We start from the raw sequence: 22,525 nt of genomic DNA, 5'->3' as shown, positions 1-22,525 counted from the left end.
GGAATGAGCACATGTCCACATATTCTCGGTCATGTAGTGTGTATATAGAAAGCATTCACACCCATTTACTTGTCCCGCATTTTGTTGTTTCAGCCTGAATTTAAAATGGATAAAATCTAAATTTTATGTCAAAGTGGAATTACGTTTTTTGAATTTCACAAATGTATTAAAAGCTGAAATGTCTTCAGTCAATAAGTATTCAACCGCTTTATAACAGGTGTCCACATACTTTTGTTCATGTAGTGTATATAAACCCTGGATGACTGGCAGGGGGCGCTGTATTAAAGCCATCGCACAGCCATCTTGGTACTCCTCCATTGTAAAAAAAGATTTTGGAAGCTGTACAAATGCATTTATTAATGTCTACATTAGTTTTTGACACTTTTTAATGCATAGGGCTTACTTTTTAAATTATATTATGTTAGCTAAACATACAAATAGAAAAAGTATATAAACATTTTCCTTAAAGTATATTTTTGTCTTTGAAACATTTAATTGAAATACTGTAGCATTCCATTCATTCCTATACCACTGCACTTACTGGGGAGTACCAATATGGCTGACCGGTGGCTACAGACTCTCAATGGCCAATAGATAGCAATCCAGGGTTTATATACATCATTGGTTGAAATTCCTGGACAGCAGTTGTGAGGAGCCTGATTTTTTTCCATTCCAGATATTGTCCATTTTAACTTTGACCTTTCCTGTTTTTAGGGTAGTTTGTTAAAATGTCATATTCACATCCAAGCACTTTTTTTTTTTTTTTTGGATTGGGTTCCATTTTGGTTAGGCTATTTGATCGGAGAAACATGCATGATGTACAAAGTATCTGTCTCATGACATTGTCAAAAATGTATCTCCAGCCTGTAGGCTACAGAACTGTACTTTTTGTACCATAGGCTACATGATTTATGTCCATTTTTTTACGGAACATTGTGGAGCGCCCCAGCGACGCGTCTCCACCAACACTGTGGAGAGGCACACTGGGCATGGATAATTTGCGCCCCTGCCTTTGACAGTGGTTAGGCCTACTGCTTATTACGGGGCGGCATCATCGCTCACCTAAGTAACCCATATGCCACTTGGTGAGAGAAATTGACATTGTTTTTGGGCAGAATTATTTAAGGTACAGTGGGGGGAAAAAGTATTTGATCCCCTGCTGATTTTGTACGTTTGCCCACTGACAAAGAAATGATCAGTCTATAATTTTAATGGTAGGTTTATTTGAACAGTGAGAGACAATAACAACAAAAAATCCAGAAAAACGCATGTCAAAAATGTTATAAAATGATTTGCATTTTAATGAGGGAAATAAGTATTTGACCCCTCTGCAAAACATGACTTAGTACTTGGTGGCTAAACCCTTGTTGGCAATCAGAGGTCAGACGTTTCTTGTAGTTGGCCACCAGGTTTGCACACATCTCAGGAGGGATTTTGTCCCACTCCTCTTTGCAGAGCTTCTCCAAGTCATTAAGGTTTCGAGGCTGACGTTTGGCAACTCGAACCTTCAGCTCCCTCCACAGATTTTCTATGGGATTAAGGTCTGGAGACTGGCTAGGCCACTTCAGGACCTTAATGCGCTTCTTCTTGAGCCACTCTTTTGTTGCCTTGGCCGTGTGTTTTGGGTCATTGTCATGCTGAAATACCCATCCACGACGCATTTTCAATGCCCTGGCTGAGGGAAGGATGTTCTCACCCAAGATTTGACGGTACATGGCCCCGTCCATCGTCCCTTTGATGCGGTGAAGTTGTCCTGTCCCCTTAGCAGAAAAACACCCCCAAAGCATAATGTTTCCACCTCCATGTTTGACGGTGGAGATGGTGTTCTTGGGGTCATAGGCAGCATTCCTCCTCCTCCAAACACGGCGAGTTGAGTTGATGCCAAAGAGCTCCATTTTGGTCTCATCTGACCACACCACTTTCACCGGTTGTCCTCCGAATCATTCAGATGTTCATTGGCAAACTTCAGACAGGCATGTATATGTATTCTTGAGCAGGGGGACCTTGCGGGCGCTGCAGGATTTCAGTCCTTCACGGCGTAGTGTGTTACCAATTGTTTTCTTGGTGACTATGGTCCCAGCTGCCTTGAGATCATTGACAAGATCCTCCCGTGTAGTTCTGGGATGATTTCTCACCGTTCTCATGATCATTGCAACCCCACGACGTGAGATCTTGCATGGAGCCCCAGGCCGAGGGAGATTGACAGTTCTTTTGTGTTTCTTCCATTTGCGAATAATCGCACCAACTGTTGTCACCTTCTCACCAAGCTGCTTGGCGATGGTCTTGTAGCCCATTCCAGCCTTGTGTAGGTCTACAATCTTGTCCCTGACATCCTTGGAGAGCTCTTTGGTCTTGGCTATGGTGGAGAGTTTGGAATCTGATTGATTTATGGCTTCTGTGGACAGATGTCTTTTTTACAGGTAACAAGCTGCGGTTAGGAGCACTCCCTTTAAGAGTGTGCTCCTAATCTCAGCTCGTTACCTGTATAAAAGACACCTGGGAGCCAGAAATCTTTCTGATTGAGAGGGGGTCAAATACTTATTTCCCTCATTAAAATGCAAAGCAATGTATAACATTTTTGACATGCATTTTTCTGGATATTTTTGTTGTTATTCTGTCTCACTGTTCAAATAAACCTACCATTCAAATTATAGACTGATGCTTTCTTTATCAGTGGGCAAACGTACAAAATCAGCAGGGGATCAAATACTTTTTTCCCCCACTGTATGTGTGTTGAAAGTCTTGGCCAGTTTTGCTCGGGAAATGCCGCACTCGCCAATCTGCCGCCCTGGGCGGCCGACTAATCGTTCCTATTTGGCTGGCCTGCCCTGCCTTCAGGTGAGACTGCTGCCTTATGACCAAGATGTGGTTTACCTCGGGCCGGAAGCACCCCACCAGTGCTCTTGTTGTTTTTCCTTTTTTGTTTTTGTCTTTACCTGTAGGTGAGTTTGGACACCCTTTTTACAGGGGCCGTATGTGTCCAGCGTCTGAGTAGAAGTGCTGCTCTAAAATCAGTTTAGCCTTTTAGATCATAATTAATAAGATTACATGGACAGGGAAGACCTCATCCTAGATCAGCACTCCTCCACAGAGAAGCTCGACTCCTATGGCCCTAGGTCTGCATAGAGTCCTAGGTCTTAATGTGCTCCTTCTCAGCAGAATATATTGTCATAAAAGGCTAAATCCCTACTCTGTGGTCTCTATGCAGCCTTATGGAGGAGCTCTGAGTCAGGCCCATCCTCCATAGTGGCTGTGTCCGTAATAGCACCCTAGTTTCTATTTAGTGTGGGTCAAAAGTAGTGCACCCGTTCCTCCAGTCACATTCTGTTAAAGGTCCCCAAAGCGCGCACATCCCTGGGTCGCTCCTCTTTTCACTTTGCTGCAGCTAGCGACTGGAACGAGCTGCAACAACCACTCAAACTGGACCGTTTTGTCTCCATCTCTTCAAAGACTCAATCATGGACACTCTTACTGACAGTTGTGACTGCTTCACGTGATGTATTGTTGTCTCTACCTTGCCCTTTGTGCTGTTGTCTGTGCCCAATAATGTGTGTACCATGTTTTGTGCTGCTACCATGTTGTGCTGCTACCATGTTGTCTTAGGTCTCTCTTTATGTAGTGTTGTGGTGTCTCGCTTGTCGTGATCGTGTTTTGACCTATTTGTATTTTATTTTCATCCCAGCCCCCGTCCCCTCAGGAGGCCATTTGCCTTTTGGGAGGCCGTCATTGTAAATAAGAATCTGTTCTTAACTGAGTTGCCTAGTTAAATATCTTTATTTATATATATAAATAACCATTTGGGACGTAGCCACTCTGCTGCAGGCCTGGCTTAGTCCGAGAGAACTGCTGAATCAGTACAAACTGCTCTCCTGGACTGCAGAGCCATGGAGTTTACCCTGCCTCCATTTTTTTTCTCTCGGACTAAGCCAGATATATATATATTTTGTTGTATTTTTTTTTTTTTGGGCTGTGGGCGTGAGAATTGAGCTAGCAGCCTTAAAAACGCCCTGCTGCTCTGCCTGCACTTGTCTTTGTTTTTATTTTTTTTGTCTTCCAATTAAGTGTCATGACACAGGGTTGTGTGATTTGAATGAAGAAATTCTCTGTTAGCAATTCAGCTAACAGTTTGAGCAATTATCTGTTAAGAATTGATACTTGCACTCTCCTGGTCAGCCCTCAGTCTTCAGCCCACAATTTTATCAGCGAATGATAAAAGAACACCTCTCAATTGAATTACTACTCATGGAACAATGTGGTATATAGACGGTTATACGTAGTTAGTATTTGTTGTTATGAAATGAATGGTGAGATTACCAATCTCTTTAGATTACAAATGACAGTGGTATCTTTGGGCTTTACATGTCTGTGTAGTAAAATATGTAATCTGCCATACTATAGGTACAGAAAGCTAGCACTAAAGTGGCATCCAGACAAGAACCCAGACAACAAGGAAGACGCAGAGAGGAAGTTCAAAGAGCTTTCAGAAGCCTATGAGGTCCTGTCAGACGGTAAGATTCCCCCCTCCACCTAAGACTCCTCATTATGGACGGTTTAAAAATGCAAACACAAACGCTAATGCACATGTCACGAATCCCGGATACCACATCCGGTTGTAATTTTTTTTTAAATTAATAAATAAAAAAATAACCGTGAAACTGCAGCGTTGCAGTTCTTGAACCAAACCGTTGCACCTACTGCCATACCCTGTTCAAAGGCACTTAAATATTTTCTCTTGCTTATTCACCCTTTAAATGGCACACAAAAACCAATCCATGTCTAAGGCTTAAAAATCCTTCTTTAACCTCCCCTTCATCTACTCTGATTTTTAAGTGGATTTAACAAGTGACATCAATAAGGGATCATAGCTTTCAACTGGTCAGTCTGTCATGGAAAGAGCGGGTGTCCTTAATGTTTTGTACACTCGGTGTACATTTTCGAAACGTTACAAGAACCCTTTACACTAAAATGACTAACATTAGGCGACTGCAACCTGTAAAATTGTACAATGTGGTGGACAGCTAGCTACATAGCATGCACACATGAGGTCTAGGCCATGTTGATTAGTGATCTCTCTCTGCTATACAGATTATATGACTGATTTAAAATCCCCCCCAAAAGATGTTTTAGGCTAATGTACCTTTTTGAAGCTATCACCCTAGGTGTCTTTATGATGTTTTCACCTCTGTTTCCACCCAAACATATGACCAGTCATGTGATGCTGCCAGATGGTGAACATACCATAACTGTTGTCTTTGTCCACATTGAAAAATAACCCTTTGTCTGTCTGTTACAGGACTAAAATGATCTATGTACTTGACAGCGCTGAGATGTAACATGTGTCCTAAACTGCACCCTGTTCCCTATGCAGTGCACTACTTTTAGCGGGCCCTGGTCAAAAGTAGTGCACTACATGGGGAATAGGGTGCCATTTGGGACGCCGACGTAGGCCTGAGAGCACAACAGAGAACTGTAATGTCTTGATTTATTTGTCCCCGTTATGTACTGCTCTCCCAGCAACAGCAGCTAACAACAGGCCAGTAATTGTTTCCCTTCAAAGCACACGTCAGGATCGTTTGTGCTGTGGAGTATACACACTTGAACATCGACTTTCCTCTTTTGGTTCTCGTACCAGCCTTTAAGTAGTCGCGCTTTTTTGTCGTTTCACTTTTTCCGCCCATCAAGTTATGGGGTGGTCATTTATGACTTTCATGAAAATGGCCATAAACAGCCATGCTCTGTCCACTTCTCCAATGGTTTGTCTGTATCGTACAGTCTCAGGTTTCTGACTGGGGCTTTTCCCAGCATTCACCTCCGAAAGAATTGTAACCTGTCGGTGAAAGAAGAGCACAGGTGGAAGATTATGAGAAGTCTTAGAGGAAGGATATTAAGACTTAGGAGAAAGTATCTTAAGACGGTTGAAAAGACATGATTTCAACCATTTTTGCCATTGAAATTATGTATTTTTCATTGCGTTTTTTTTCACTGGGTAGAAGTCTTAAGACTGAGATTGAGCTTGAAGTTTTATTAACTCTTTGAATGTTAACTCTAAAACATTAAGTGAGTGTAATTTGGAAGCGAGCATCAAATCAATAGATTTGTGTATACATTATAACTAAGCAGGCAGTAATAAGGAGCCACTAAGACCATTTCACATGTACCTCGTGTATCAAGTTATGAGAATGAGGCAGGATCTGTTTCATATCCAGGAAGCTATTATTATCCAAAGGTCGCAGTGATCTTTCATTTAAATGGAGAACAGAAACGACACTTTGTCAAGTTCAATGTGCCCCAAATGGCACCCTATTCCATAGTGTTCTGCTTTTGACCAAGGTCAGACCATGGCCCATAGAGCTCTGGTCAAAAGTAGCGTGCCCCATAGGGAATAGGTTGCCATTTGGGACACATCCGCAGTGACCATTGCCTGACAGTTTCAGATCTCTTTAATCCCGCCTTTTCTTCGTATCCCTAGCAAACAAGAAGAACCAGTACGACCGATATGGTAAAGAAGGCTTGGCTGGAAACGGAGGCGGAGGTATACATTACTCTTAATGTTTTGATATGTAGAGCCTCTCTAGGAGGTTAAACACGCATGTTTTATGATACAGTATTATATGACACAATGTCTGAAATGACACATAAAGCTAGCTAGCATGCCAAGGAGAAGTGTTTAGCTTCTACCAATGTACAGCTCTATGGGGTCAACTTCAGTGTGTTACCATAAACCTGACCGGGCAATACCAACCTCGTTCTTTTTCTTTCTGAGGACTCAAAACCATTAGCTGTCAACTAAGCCGCGTAGTGCCATGCTACCCTCATAGTTCCCTTGAGAAATTGAACTATGTTCAGATCGCCATGTGTATTGCAGGACCAGGAATATGTTGCTATCGCTCAGTAACTCTCATTGTATGTTCGTGTTCTCTGTTTCTTCCAGGAGGGCGTTATCACAACGGTGATCACTTCAGTGGTGGGTTCACATTCCGTAATCCCGAGGATGTCTTCAGGGAATTCTTCGGAGGTCGAGATCCATTTGCGGATTTCTTCGGTAAGTCTTTTCCTCCCACTGAGGCCAGAGAATGCCCAGAGAGAGCCTGGCTCCCAGAGACACCAATGGCAATTGCCCTTATTCTATAGAGTGGAAAGAGCGTGATTGAGGATGGAGCCATACTTTTGGTACGCTCTGTCTCTTTGACTACTTTTATTATGTACAATTCATCCAAGTTTGATCAATATTGGATGTGATGTTGCTAAAAGTAACCGCTTATCCCTGTGTAGATAATATTCAATAGGAATCTATCACTATACTGTTGATATAACCGATATGGCTTTGATCACCAAAACTGATGCAGGAATTGAGATTACGATGTTCAGCGCTGCCTCGAGCGAGGTCTGTGCTTTTTAATTCCTTGGACATTCCTGACCTTTTCATTGTCGATATACCCACAACTAGATTCACGTTCTAAACCCCCCTCTGGACATGCTACTAATTGTGCGCCGATCTGGGTCAACCTTGCTGGCTGGATGAGACCGACTGGGCTGTTTGCTGGCCTGCCTGACCGTAGTGTTTATATAGCTGTTACAGAGAGTTGTACAGAGAACTGGCTACACTGATTAGGGGTAAGTGAGGTAGCCAGGGTGGGAAATGAACATCATCCACCAGCGAATTGCTGGTTGATTTTGGCATCGGCTGGTAGAATGTCTAGAATGTCTATTCTTACCAGCCACATTGGCGGGGGTCACACAGAACATTTGGGAGCAGTTTATTGTTTGATACAAAGCCCACATGTAAAAATAAATAAAAAATACAACTATTTGAGAGTGTGTGTCTGCTCCGGAAGAGAGAATCTCAATGCTACAGTTGTGAGAGTAGGGTGTGGCACAGCATAGGTACAATATCGAGAGAGATGGAGACCTTGCCCGCTGGAACAGGTCTGGCTGGCTGTCTGTCTGTTCTTTGAAATCACTTTCAATCAATTTCAAAACCGTTCAATACATGCTATTCTATGCGTTTTCTGTGATTTTATCAAAAAATGTGGCTCGTAAACAAATTGAGTATCTGGTCAATTTGGGCAGCCACTGTTGGCTAGTGGACCAAAAAGTATAATCCCTCCCTGGAGGCAGCCAGGACTGTGCTCAGGGTGCCGTCTAGCCTAACTGTAGTAGCCTGGGTGTGACTCAGAACTTTAGCAGTCAGTTAACCCCTCGTGTGTTTTACTAGTCTTAGCAGGACCCCAAGCTGCTGCTGTGTCTAGTGACTGACAGACAGACTGACTGACAAACCATCAGCACCAGCTGGCATAATGACAGCCAGTTGTACAATCACCATGCCTCTGGCTAGAGGGGCGGGTGAGTACTGTATTACCCATAGAACTGGCTTTCAAGAAGAACAAAAAAAAACTGCCATTGCATCCTTTAGACTCTTCCAACCACAGACTGGATAGCCTAGATGGTCTGGGTTAAAATGTAAAGTTTACGAGCAAACAGGGACACCTATTAAGCCAGGACCATAATGTGGTGCTCCATGCCATCAGCCTAGCAGGTACTATCCTCTTACCGACTGCATTGAGGACATGCTGTCTGATGCTGCTGCTGGACACTGCCAACATGGGAGTAAACAGCAACAGCTGTCCTCTGCACTCTGTGGATGTGTCCCAACTGGCACCTTGTTCCCTATATAGTGAGGGAGTAGGCAGGGTTGGGGAGTAACTGATTACATATGATTACAAAAAAACGAACTAATCAAATCAAACTTTTTGTATAGACTTTACCGTTTAAAGTGTAGACTTTGCCGTGAAATGCTTACTTACAAGCCCTTAACCAACAGTGCAGTTCAAGAAGTTACATGTAATCTGATTAAAAAAAAGATATAATAAAACCGTAGTTTATTACGTTACCAGCTAAAATATTGTAATCAGATTACACTAAAATGCGTAACATATTACGCGAAAGCAACCTGTAAAATGTATCAACCTCGGCGCTTCCTGCATGGCATTATTGTAACCCCTCCCCTGTTTCACATGTTTCCACACACAGACACATGGGTCTGACGCTATTACAACTGGTCTTACTTTAATACAGAAGCTATTTTTGAAAGCATTCCAGCTGAATGATGTAGGCTCTCATATCCGTCCACTGTCTGAGGCTCGCCTCCATATTTAGAGCTCTGTGGGTGAACCGTGGATGCCTCTCTCTCATTCGCTGAGCAGATACCGGCTTTTACACCACTGGCTGAGCCAATAGGCTCCCTACTACAACACGTCTCCCATTGGTCAAAAAAACACCTTCCTTAACCGCAAGTCACGAACATTGGCTGAGTTTAGTAATAGTTTAGCAATAGCTTTCAAAGGCCATTTTCAAGTCCATATATTATAAATAACCCTGCTACGTTAAATCCTCTCCTAACGACATAACTAAGTCACATCAAGGGACACCGAGATAAACAAGAAGGGTTTTTAATTCTAGATCATAAATGATATTATGACCAACCTCTTCCATGCTCCGGTGCATCCCAAATGGCACCCTATTCCTTACTTGGTGCACTCCTTTTGACTAGGGGCCCCTAGTCATGAGCTCTGGTCTAAAGTAATGCACTATATAGGGAATAGGATGCCATTTAGGACTCACCCCCAGTTCCAGTTGCAGTGGAGACCTCCTGTGGTGGGGGGGGTCACTACGTTGTGGTGGGGTCAGTCCATTTGCGATGCACAATGGAATACAGAGAGGATCAGAGGGAGGCTTTATGGAGAGCTTGCTGCTGGGTTTAATACGGACCTTTTCTATGGGGAGAGGGAGTGTGACTGAGTCCTCGGGGTCCTCATGCATAAACAATCCAATTAATAAATGAATTCTGACATTGTGTGGTGGATTGGAGAGCGGAAGCAGCAGGGGATTTTTCTTTCTAACGGGGAGGGCAGCTTTTTTCCTCAGCACAATCACGTCGGTCCCTATGGGAGGGAGGGGTCTCCCATGTGACTACTGTAGCCATTTCTGGTTAAGACTAACCCAAACCTCTAAATGATGATGATGATGATGTGATACTGTAAATGATTGAACTCTTTATTTAATTTTTTATATCCGGTTGAAACCAAAACCCCTCAAATATTATTTGTGATGTATCGGACATTTCCTTCCAAAAAGTCTGTCGGTTAATGCACTTTAAGCTCTTGGGAATGGGGACACGACATCGGTGAATAATCCAGCTCAATTTATAGATATGTATTTATACTCGACAACAAAAATAAACGCAACACGTAAAGTGTTGGTCCCATGTTTTATGAACTGAATTAAAGATCCCAGGAATTTTCCATAAGCACAAAAAGCTTATTTCTCTCAAAATTTGTGCAGATTTATATACAACCCTGTTAGTGAGCATTTCTCCTTTGCCAAGATAATCCATCCACCTGACAGGTGTGGCATATCAAGAAGCTGATTAAACAGCATGATCATTATACAGTTGCACTTTGTGCTGGGGACAATAAAACAACACTCTAAAATGTGCAGTTTTGTCACACAACACAATGCCACAAATGTCTCAAGTTTTGCGGGAGCGTGCAATTGGCGTGCTGACTGCAGGAATGTCCGCTAGAGCTGTTGCAGATAATTTCATGTTAATTTCTCTACCTTAAGCTGCCTCCAACGTCGTTTTAGAGAATTTGGCAGTACGTCCAGCCCTCCTCACAACCACAGACCACGTGTAACCCCGCCCAGCCCAGGACCTCCACATCCGGCTTCTTCACCTGCGGGATCGTCTGAGACCAGCCACCTGCAGAGCTGACAAAACTGTGGCTTTGCAAAACCAAAGAATTTCTGCACGAACTGTCAGAAACCGTCTCAGGGAAGCTCATCTGCGTGCTCATCGTCCTCACCAGGGTCTTGACCTGACTGCAGTTTGGTGTCGTAACCAACTTCAGTAGGTAAATTCTCACCTTCGATGGCTACTGGCACGCTGGAGAAGTGTGCTCGTCACGGATGAATCCCGGTTTCGACTGCACTGGGCAGATGGCAGACAGCGTGTATGGCGTCGTGTGGGCGAGTGGTTTCTGATGTCAACGTTGTGGACAGAGGGCCCCATAGTGGCGTTGGGGTTATGGTATGGGTAGGCATAAGCTACGGACAAAAATGCAATTGTGTTCAATATCTAAGCAATTTGAATGCGCAGAGATAACATGATGAGATACTGAGGCCCATTGTCGTGCCATTCATCCGCTGACATCCTCATGTTTCAGCATGATAATGCACGGCCCCATGTCGCAAGAATCTGTAGACCATTCCTGGAAGCTGAAAATGTCCCAGTTCTTCCATGGCCTGCATACTCCCCAGACATGTCACCCATTGAACATGTTTGGGATGCTCTGGATTGACGTTTACAACAGCATATTCCAGTTCCTGCCAATATCCAGCAACTTCGTACAGCCATTGAAGATGAGTGGGACAACATTCAACAGTCTGATCGCCACTATGCAAAGGCGATGTGTTGCGCTACATTCTGGTTTTCTGATCCACGCCCTTTGTTTTGTTTTTAAGGTATCTGTGACCAACATATACATATCTGTATTCCCAGTCATGTGAAATCCATAGATTATGGCCTAATAAATGTATTTAAATTGACTGGTATTCTTATATGAACTGTAACTCAGTAAAATCTTGGAAATTGTTGCATGTAGTGTGTATTTTTGTTCAGTGTAGATAGGCATATGCCATTTCCAGTGGTGTAAAATACTTTAAAAGTACTAAAGTATTTTTGACTACTTCACTACATTCCTAAGTAAAATGATGTACTTTTTACTCCATTCATTTTCCTTGACACCCAAACGTACTCCTTACATTTTGAATAATTGGCAGGACAGGAAAATGGTCCCAATTCACGCACTAATCAAGAGAATATACCTGGTTATTCCTACTGCCTCTGATCTGGCGGATTAACGGACTCACCAAATACAAATGCTTTGTTTGTAAATGATGTCTGAGTGTTGGAGTGTTCCCCTGGCTAACTGTAAATTAAAAAGAAGTTCTTCATATAAGGAATTTGAAACCATTTTTACCTTTGGTAATAAAGTATATTTCAAACCAAATACTTTTAGACTTTTACTCAAGTAGTATTTTACTTGACTATTACTGGTGTCATTTTCTATTAAGATTTCTTTACTTTTACTCAAGTATGACAATTGCGTACTGCTATGTGGGTGAAAGTGAACTTGACTAATGTGTTGTCATTGTCTCTCCCCTCTCCCCAGCAGACGATGACTTCTTCGGTGGGGGACACAGGCAGCGGGTGGTGAACCAAAGCAGGACCGGAGGATCCTTCTTCCACGGGTTTGGTGGCTTCCCCCCCTTCGGGGCGGGCTTCACAGGGTTTGGTTCAGGTGCGCTTCCCCTGCAGCACGGTAATACTTCAAATATGTGTGTACTAAAACTCTAGTTAAACTAAACCTTCTTCTCACGGAAGTTGTTACAATTTAAATCATGTCGTAATTCAATCCCATCTATTTGAAATGTTACTATGCCTTTCATTCACGGGTGTGTTTGTAAGACAAATGTTACCCAGAGAGCTGAAACATTATTTGATGTTACTTTTCCTTCAATGAGATCTATCCTGATGTTATCCTATGATAAGTTTCACACAGTTCTTAGCTACAGACTCAATTGAGATGAAAACGTCAAAAGGAGAAATGGTGGGATTTGGAGTGGGTGGGTTTTGTCGTGGGTGGGATTTGGAGTGGGTATATGAGAGTGTGACCAGTAAAATAAAATGCTTACACGTAAGCTCTGTGTGTGTCCCTCCTAGGTTTCACCTCCCTGGGACATATGGGTGGAGGAGGCTTCGCCTCGTTTTCCTCTTCATCTTTCGGGGGTGGAGGAATGTGCTCCCGCTCGGTGTCTACCTCCACCAAGTTCATTAACGGCAGACAAATCACCACAAAACGGTACAGCACTGCTCAGCACAGCACAGCACAGCTAGTCAGTCAATGCTTCACTGACTTGTCCTTACCCTGTGTTTTAAAGGGATAGTTTCCTCAAAATAAAAACAAACAGGACTTTCCTAGGATGTTGTAGTCGATTCATCAAGACAGTCGGAATAGAGAAAAACAGAGTAACGCTTAACAACAAGGTTGATTTAAAATACTATCTGTTCTAAGTCTGTTTTTTTTTATCTCCTGCAGGATTGTGGAGAACGGCCAGGAGAGGGTGGAGGTGGAGGAAGACGGTCAGTTAAAGTCTCTAACCGTCAACGGTAAGGAGCAGCTCCTAAGACTGGATAACAAGTGATGACCTCTGCACAACGTTTCAAATACTCACACCTGACCTGGAAACAAACTAAACTAACTCAGTGTGACGATGCTGCTCAGGGTCGCGACCTTATGGCGGTTGGTTTCTCTCCTCTCTCTCCCCTGTTGACATTCGTAGTTAACATTCCTCACGGCGAGGAAATGTGTTCTTGACTGAGTTTAGCCGCAGGAGTGAGGGACGTTCAGATACGGTTGTATTTATTCCCGTTCACCTTTTTTTTTGTTTTGGGACCATTCTATTACTAGGACCACTGTTTATTACTGATTTGTACTATTCATTTTTTTTTTCTGTATTGCCGTTTTTCCGTGGGTGGACTTCTTGGCATTTTAGTTCTAGAAGCTAAGGGCACAAGCTGTATATTTCATCAATGCATGGGACTGCTTTGCTTTTTTTTTTTTTTAACTATCTCAGCTTTAACCCTTTCTATTTTTTTCCCCCCAACTCAAACCACACACCTCTCTAACCTTTTTTTTTAAACCATTTTCATACTCCGATGTTTCAGATGAACACTTTTAGATGAATGCATTGATATAGTATTCATGTGCATTTTGTTTTTGCTTTCTGTTTGCTTGTTTTGGAATATGAGTGTTTCTTTCATCTCTGCATGATTGCCAATGACAAGGCTGTTCATGTTCCTGACTGTAACTGTTTCATCAACTCACCATAAACGGAGACTATATAGTGTACCGGTCAAAAGTTTGGACACACCTACTCATTCAAGGGTTTTTCAATATTTTTTACACTGTTCTACATTGTAGAATAAGAGTGAAGACGTCAAAACTATGAAATAACACGTATGGAATCATGTATTAACCAAAAAAGTGTTAAATTAATCAAAATATATTTTGTATTTGAGATTCTTCAAAGTAGCCACCCTTTGCCTTGATGACAGCTTTGCACACTCTTGACATTCTCTCAACCAGCTTCACCTGGAATGCTTTAACAGTCTTGAAGGAGTTTCCACATATGCTGAGCACTTGTTTGCTGCTTTTCCTTCACTTTGCGGTCCAACTCATCCCAAACCATCTCAATTGGGATGAGGTCGGGTGATTATGTGGGTCCAAACTTTTGACTGGTACTGTGTATATCAATCTCTATACAGGGGATATTGTGTACTTTGTAAAAAACTAAAAAAAGATACATTGGTCAATAAATCTCAGCTTGAACCCTCATAGGGGCTGTTGCATTTACAATGAGTATGTGTGATGATTCTGTTTTGCTTGCGTGACACCCACCCACTCCCTCAATGTGTGTGTGCTTACTTGATGACCCCTGCTTCACACAAACACACAGAGAAAAGGAAACCACCCTCACTGTTTTTAAATAAAACTCACTAATCACTTCACACTCACGTGTTCATTTGAACCTACTAATGAAATGGTTTTACTGCTAAGCTAATCGATTACACCTGCATTATAGTGGTTCATCATCAAGTTCATGCAGTGATAGCTGTCACTTCATGGACTATCAGTATAGAATAATTAGTTGGCATCAACATAAGATCCACTATGGCAGTATTAGTTGCCTTTGGTCAAGAATGCCCATCTCAACAAAAGGTACGTATTCCTACACTCACACACCCCTCTTGAATCCATTAAGCGGTGTCCCATGTCCTCCCTTGCCCTCCTAGTATCAGTAAATGTGATGTGTTTGCTTAGAGAATGGGAGTTATACACATCCTCAGCGGTTTCCCCAGCCGTCACAGCACAGTGGCTGCGTCCCAATTGCACCCTATTCCCTATATAGTGCACTAAATAGGAAACGGTGCCATTTGGGATGCAGACAGTGTCTGTTTTTGTCCTTCATCTAGCAACATGTAATCTGTTTATCAGATGTGATTACCAGTGTTTTGTTTATAAACCCAATAGGTTTAAAACAAATCGGCACTGCTTCGATGTTCAATGCAATGTCTTATTATGGAGACTGGGCTGCTTCTTCAAATGGTACCCTGTTACCTACACAGTGCACTACTTTAGACCAGAGCCTTATGGGCCCTGGTCAAAAGTAGTGCACTATATTGGAAATAGGGTGCCATTTGAGACGTAGCCCGGGTTGTATCGTCCCTCAGCACTGGCCGGTTTTGTTCAGATGCTGTCCAGCCGTGCCACTGTCTGATACTGGCAGTGGGTACAGGTGGTGGCAGACTGGCAGCAGTTGGCACAAGGGGTTACAGCTGTTTATGATGCCCTGGCCTGCGGTAGAAGGGAAGTGTGTTTTTGAGGGTGTGTGTTTGGGTGTGTGCGTGTGAAACACAGATCAGTCATGCACAGCAGTTCTGAGGAATGTGCTAAAAGGGGGTCTGTTTGTTTACACAAGCTTCAGTGCATTTTTGTGAGAGGCGTTACGTGAGGGGAGAAAGCTGTCTCTGTGGAGCAACGAAAGCAGAGCGAACGGGTCTCTCGACGCAGTTTACTGTCCCATTTTTCTTTTGTGTAAGAACCACCGTCCTCTCATGGGAAACCGTCCTTGGGTTGTATGCATTAATGCATACTGTCGCAAAACATTTTGCCTAGGAAAACGATAAGCATTTCTTACTGGATACGCTCAGGTAGTCCCCCTGTTTGTCTGTTTCTTTCTGTTTTGGTGTCTAGACAATATGATCCTGTATTTCACAATGTTGGCTTACAGCTCTATTTGTCCTTAATTCCTTCAGCTGTGGCAGCCATTTTTCTATCACTCTGCTGCTCTGTTGGTTTTAATTCTCACCTGAAGGTTGATTGAAGATGTGGCTGTGTTGCTAGGTGACATTGTGGCCCTGTCCTTGTGGCTGCCTGGCTCAGGTTACCTGTGTGGGTGGGTGGGGGGGGGGAGATGTGCTGATGAGTGGAGGAGATTATTGTACCCTCCACTGTGGTAGAGCTGACATTGTAAGGAGAGTCAAGGTCCCTGGATAAATACCGGGAGTATTACTGCTGTTAAAAATGTTAACAATTCCTGTTAAGGCCTTGCATTCAATTGAATTACAACACACTTTGCCCTTGGTGGGAGACAAATTATATATTTTAAGGTCAGAAAAGCAGGTTGAATTAGTCTTCCCCATTTGCTTCTTTTAATAACGTTTTGAGCCAGGGGCAAGATTACGGCTTTGATTATGAAAACATAATTCAAATGAATGTAGGGCTTGAATATATTGATTTCCTCAATTGTAACGAAATTACTGTAGGAAGTATTTTTCCACAGTGCAATAGCTCCTCCTGCTGACTGAAAACTGCCATTGCATTTCTTTGTTAAAAAGCAATAGAACACAACGGTATTTTGTAATGATTAAGTCATTGAATTAGCATTTATTACAAACGAGTTAGGTGTTGTACACAACAAATGTTATGTAGGCCTGAAGACAACCTGGAAGACAGTGTAGTTCTTCCTCTCTCCCTGTGTTGTAGAGCATGTTCCTGGCACTAGGTTGCACTGTTTCTACATTAACAGGAGAGGATGACATCACCCTATTCTATTCTACAAGTAACCGCCAAAATAATAGAAGAACTTGAGTAAATGAGGGATCCAAAATATATTGAAAGCAGGTGCTTCCACACAGGTGTGGTTCCTGAAGTAATTAAGCGATTAACATCTTATCATGTTTAGGGTCATGTATAAAAATGCTGGGCAGGCCATTATTTTGGATACCATGGCTATGCCCCCATAGGATGACAGTGCCCCCATCCACAGGGCACGAGTGGTCACTGAACGGTTTGATAAGCATGAGAACAATGTAAACCATGTCCGTCACCAGATCTAAACCCAATTGAACACTAATGGGAGGTTCTGGAGCGGTGCCTGAGACAGCGTTTTCCATCAACACACCAAAGTTATGGTGTTTCTTGTGAAAGAATGGTGTCGCATCCTTCCAACAGAGTTCCAGACACTTATAGAATCTATGCCAAGGTGCATTGAAGCCGTTCTGGCTCATGGTGGCCCAACGCCCTATTAAGACACTTTATGTTGATGTTTCCTTTATTTTGGCATTTACCTGTAGCTCTACCTACAGGTTAAGTGATTTTTGACATAAATATTATACTGTACCAAAACATAACTCTAAGATTCACAAGTGAATCCTAATTCTCAGAAATGTTTGTGTTCTAAAAACAGCTTGTATTTGGTTATTGTAATGTAAAATGCCTTCCAGCTTAGTAAAATACATTTAAGTTTGTTTTTGATATCTTGGACCGAAGTCACATTCACACTGAATTTTTGTGTATGCTGGAAGACAAAAAACATTCTGCTACACTGCATACCTGTAACCTAAAAGTCTGACAATGCAAATGTATATATTATTTCCTCATCTTTTAAGTGGATGCGTACACATTATTAATGTGGACTCGCACAGTGGAAGGTAGGTACTAGCGTGCCTGCCAAATGACACCCAATTTCCTATATAGTGTGCTATTTTTGACCAGGGACCATAAGGCTATGGCCAAAAGTAGTGGCCTATGTAGGGAATAGTGTTTTTATGTCCCAAATGGCAGAGTTGAGCTGTCTTCCCCTGTCTGTAGTTGTCAGCCACACAATGTAATTAAACTGTAGTTCATTTTCTTCAGTGGCTGAACCACTGGGCTGTCTGTCAGCCTGTCAATCTCTTTACATACGTCTAGCTTTGTTGTGACTAGCCCTACTAGTTTAACTACCATAACAAGGTGGAATGAGCAATGACATGATACTACTATCCATGTCTCAAGCCACTTTATGGTCAAGTTGCCCGCGCCTCCGTGAGCACAGGAGGATTCCATTGTTCTTGCAGTTGCTCATGCAGTTGCTAGAGGCAACGATATGAAAAATGAACACCAGTAAGCTTTTATGATTGAAAACTGAAGGCTGGATCTCATGCTCATCCATCACTAATGACAGATCATGTTTTGATTTCCTGTCCCGGGGCCACAAAATGGCTTCCTGGTCGCAGCAGGAAGCATCCTGTTTGAATTGCATTCTACGCAACTGTCATCGCGTGGAGTAGCAGACCCATCTCTGGCCACCATCAACGCCAGGCTTGTCGGCTGCTTTATGAAAGATGGAGGCTAACACCGGGACAAACCCAGCTGTTGCCTGACCGCGTTTGAACATGGGCACAAAATGACATCCTGTTCTCTGTTGTAGTGCACAACGTTTGACCAGGGACCATAAGGCTCTGGTCAAAAGTAGTGCACTATAAAGGGGGTAGGGTACCCTTGACAACGTAGTCATTATCGGTGTGCTCAGCAGGGGTGTCACCTCAGCAGACCTCTGCTGCTGATGGCCGCCTGGCCGGGAGAAATATTAAAACATGGGGGAGGGAGAGACTGGGGGAGGGAGAGACTATGGGGGAGATTAGCAGACTTTTGCATCGATAAGTCGATTACGTTGATAGGGGTTGGACGTTCAAGCCCAAAGAACAGTGTGTGGCCTTCTTCAGCGCAGTCAAATCCAGTAGGCCTACATAAGGTTTGGCCAACATGATTAAGGTATGTATGTGTGAGTGAGTGTCAGGTGGCTCGATGTAGACTCGTACGCCCTTGACTGAAACAAAACAAACGATAGTAACCCTTCAGACAATGGCTCTAAATGTATGCATGGAGAAGCGGGAACGTCTGCTCTGTAGTCAAATTAAGTCTTTGATCCAGAAAATAAAAGGCTGCCTTATGACTATTAAAACATCTCATCATCATCAATGCAGTTTGATATTGTTTTGTTTAAATTAATTAAATGATAATGGATTACACAGCTCTGTGGGGCGGGGAGTCTTATCGCCCAGGTAACGACCTCATAATACAAACAAATATTGCTCCGCAGAGCAGGGACATGTTGACAATACGCCTCACGGCCCTGGATTCTCACACGGTAAAATGCAATTACTCTCCATTTCTCCAATGCAAAACTGATTTAGATATTCAGGCAGTCTGCAGAAGGGAATATGCACTTGGATTAGTTGTCTTTCAGAGCTAGAAGCAGACCGGAGCCAGGGGAATACCTGAGCCGTAAACCACCAATTGTGTATGTTATTCCACCGAGGGGATTATCACTCTGTGGTGTCAATCCTCCATTTGGGATGTGGATTTTGGAAACTGATTTGTTTGGCATCCTTTATAAAAGTCTATTGCGCCCGCTTGCCTCTCGCAACATAGACTGCAAATTTGCCAGGGTCGCGATTGCTGACCTCACGATAATAAGTCTATTCATCCAGTGAGTTGAAAGCTGCGTCCCAAATGGTGACCTAAGCCCAATGTAGTGCACTACCTTTGACCAAGGCCCATAGGGATTTGGTGAATAGTACTGCACTATATAGGGAGCCATTTGGGACATAGACAAAGTCTCACCGTGCTTTTTCCTTTGTCTCAGACAAGGTTTATTACAGCCTGAGTGAGGACCGGCTTATCCGATTGTCCGCTACCTTCCAGCATCCTTCCCACCTGTTTTTACTTTCTCTGCCTTGTCTGCAGATTGGACAAGTGATATTTGTATTTATTATGGATCCCCATTAGCTGGATCCCCATTAGCTGGATCCCCAGCTACTCTTCCTGGGGTCCAGCAAATTTAAGCCAGTTTATACCATTTTAAAAACATTACAATACAATCACAGATTTCACAACACACCGTGTGCCCTCAGGCCCCTACTCCACCACTACCACACATCTACAGTAGTAAATCCATGTGTGTGTAGTGCATTTGTTATCGCGTATGTGTGTATGCATGTGTCTGTGCCCATGTTTGTGTTGCATCCCCGCTGTTCCATAAAGTTTTTTTTTTATCTGTTTTTTAAATCTAATTTTACAGTGCTGTCAAGTCACCTCAACTTGCTCAATTTAAGGTTTAGTGAATGATTTGTCCCAAATACAATGCTTTTAGTTTTAGAAATATTTACGACTAACTTATTCCTTGCCATCCACTCTGAAACTAACTGCAGCTCTTTGTTAAGTGTTGCAGTCATTTCAGTCGCTGTAGTAGCTGACATGTACAGTGTTGAGTCATCCGCATACATAGACACTCTGGCTTTCCTCAAAGCCAGTGGCAATTCATGATATGATTTGGAGCTTGATAACTACGAAAATGGAGTTTCAACAATAACGTAGATGAAATAATTAGTGGCTGAGAAAAGGGTCACACATCCAGAAATTAGAGAAAGAGAGAGAGACACACGTTTGTTACCGTTGTGGCTAGTGCCAATCAGGACAAAATGGCACAACACGAACACACAGGACCTAAACTGCTGAGAGAGAGAAAATACTGTAAGAGACTTGAGGCATACAACGCTTTACTTTGAAATAGTTAATCCGACTCAGTCCGACGCAGAAAATGTGCAAAATACTAAATACTTGTGTATAATTGTATGTTACAAAAGGTAATCCTTGTGTATACCTTGTAAAGCCCAGAATACAATACAAAGGCTATTTTTTTCAATGCAGTTTACATGCAGTGCAGCACTTAGGTGTACTCTTATTCCAAGCAGATTGGCCACTGTCCCTAAGCACATCCCCTGGTTTGATATGTCACTTTAATGGCATGTGATTTGTTAAAGGCTTGACTGTTGGAAATGACGGAAGGATGATGGAGGGGGTTTGAAAGTTGGTGTAGACCTTTCTCTAAATGAAAACATGTTCGGCATGAAAACACGCCGGCTCCTTTCTTGTCCTCTAGAACCCCCCCCCCCTTAATTACAAAACACAATGGCGGGGAAATTTGCCCGTGTAATCAGAGCATAATAAGTCTCCCCTTATACGCTGCGACTAATTCAATATAAATGTAAATTACCAAGAGAAAATAACAAAACCTCATTTTATTTACATGACTAACCACAATAAAGCGTGGCCACATGAAATATGACTGAACTTTATGGTTGCATTATGAAAGCAACTGGTTGCTGCAGCCAGAGGGGATGTTTGAAGATCTTTGCGTTTCATCCTCTTGGTTTTTCTGCTATGGCTACACAGGTTTGAATCACACTTGTTTTCTTTATAGGCAACATATAGGCAACATATAAGAAGCTTCTCGTTCTCTCGGGTCAAGGATGTCACATTGTACTTAAACGTCTCTATTCTGAACAGTCCCTGTTTAACGAGCACCACAGCTGATGCCTATAATTGTGTGAGAATGATCACTTTATTAATATGGGGCCAATACAGATTAACACTCAGGCTTCATATTACAACAGAAAGGAGATTCTCCCCCCCACAAGTCATGATTCAAGGCCTTGTATAAAAATGGTTTTGACAGCTCAGATTCATCCACTTCACCATAGGTGGGCAGGCCCAGGGTACCTCTTATCAACTTTGTGGGTCTTTGTAGCACTGCCTTTGACCATGCAGGAGTTGGTTGATAAAGGTAGATTTACATCTACCAGATGCGGGACGACTAAGTGCTGTCTCCGTCCGATCGCGCTTGATGCCTTTTTATCAGATTCTCCCGGAGAATCATATCGCCCCTTCGTGCTATCACTTAACATTAGCATGCACTGCCGCTGACCATCAATTGCACCGGAATAAACTGTGTACAAACTCTGAGGTGTTGGAGCTGGGACTGTCGTTCCCCTATCTCCGCAAAGTAAATCTAGTTTAGATTTACAGATGTGTGTTCTGCTCGCAGGTCCCTGCTAACTACTCTGACCACCCTTACAGGTCTGGAGGATGACGACCGGCAACAGAACACCCTCCTTGGTCTCCCGTCCCACCAACGCTTCCTGAGGAATAGCCCACAGAACCCCCCGGAGGAAGACGAAGAGCGCGGCCAACAGAGCCTGGGACTCGCCAGAGGTGTGTCCCCCAACTTAGTGTTCTGTCCTGGGGTGAAAAGCTTTAAGGTGTGGGGGTTGTACAGAGAGACCCAGGAACAGGCCTGCTGTGTCAACAAGATCTCATAGTTTCCCTTTGAAATTCAACGTACTATGGATAAACCTCAACAAAAAAGACCCGTATTAAATCCACGTGGTTACCGGGTTAATTCCGTGTGGTTAAGGGTTAAAACAGAAACAACTCAACGGTTAACCGTTTAGGCATTCATTCCGAATGGTTAAGGTTAGGGCTATGGTTTGGGGAAAGCTTAAAACAATATAATAAAAAACGATGTGCTGTTTCCGTCAACTATCATCAAGTATTCTCTTGGCTTGCTAGAGTATTGTGAATTGTGGTGGCGCAGTGTTCTAAGCTACATGCTCAAACTCCAAACATTGTGAGTAGGCACCCAGTTCTGGGCAATCGACAGAATGTTTTGGGGGGTGAGCGCAGAGAAAGACATATCGATGTTCTGCAACATTTTTAAACATCCGAAATCGAAGTGATCA

General features: G+C 43.0%; 1 protein-coding gene across 1 annotated transcript; it reads left to right on the top strand.

Moving 5' to 3' along the window:
* The first annotated feature begins 3,964 nt into the window (after positions 1 to 3,964).
* dnajb6b (DnaJ heat shock protein family (Hsp40) member B6b) lies at positions 3,965 to 4,819 on the top strand. The gene is given in 1 exon segment (NM_001146636.1): positions 3,965 to 4,819. A coding segment is annotated over 1 exon segment (234 nt). The 5' UTR covers positions 3,965 to 4,297; the 3' UTR covers positions 4,532 to 4,819.
* The last annotated feature ends 17,706 nt before the right edge of the window (positions 4,820 to 22,525 follow it).

The sequence above is a fragment of the Salmo salar genome, chromosome ssa29, assembly GCF_905237065.1.
Source record: "Salmo salar chromosome ssa29, Ssal_v3.1, whole genome shotgun sequence".
Taxonomy (NCBI): Eukaryota; Metazoa; Chordata; class Actinopteri; order Salmoniformes; family Salmonidae; genus Salmo; species Salmo salar.
The sequence above is the reverse complement of the archived record's forward strand: the minus strand, read 5'-3'. Positions and strand labels throughout refer to the sequence as shown.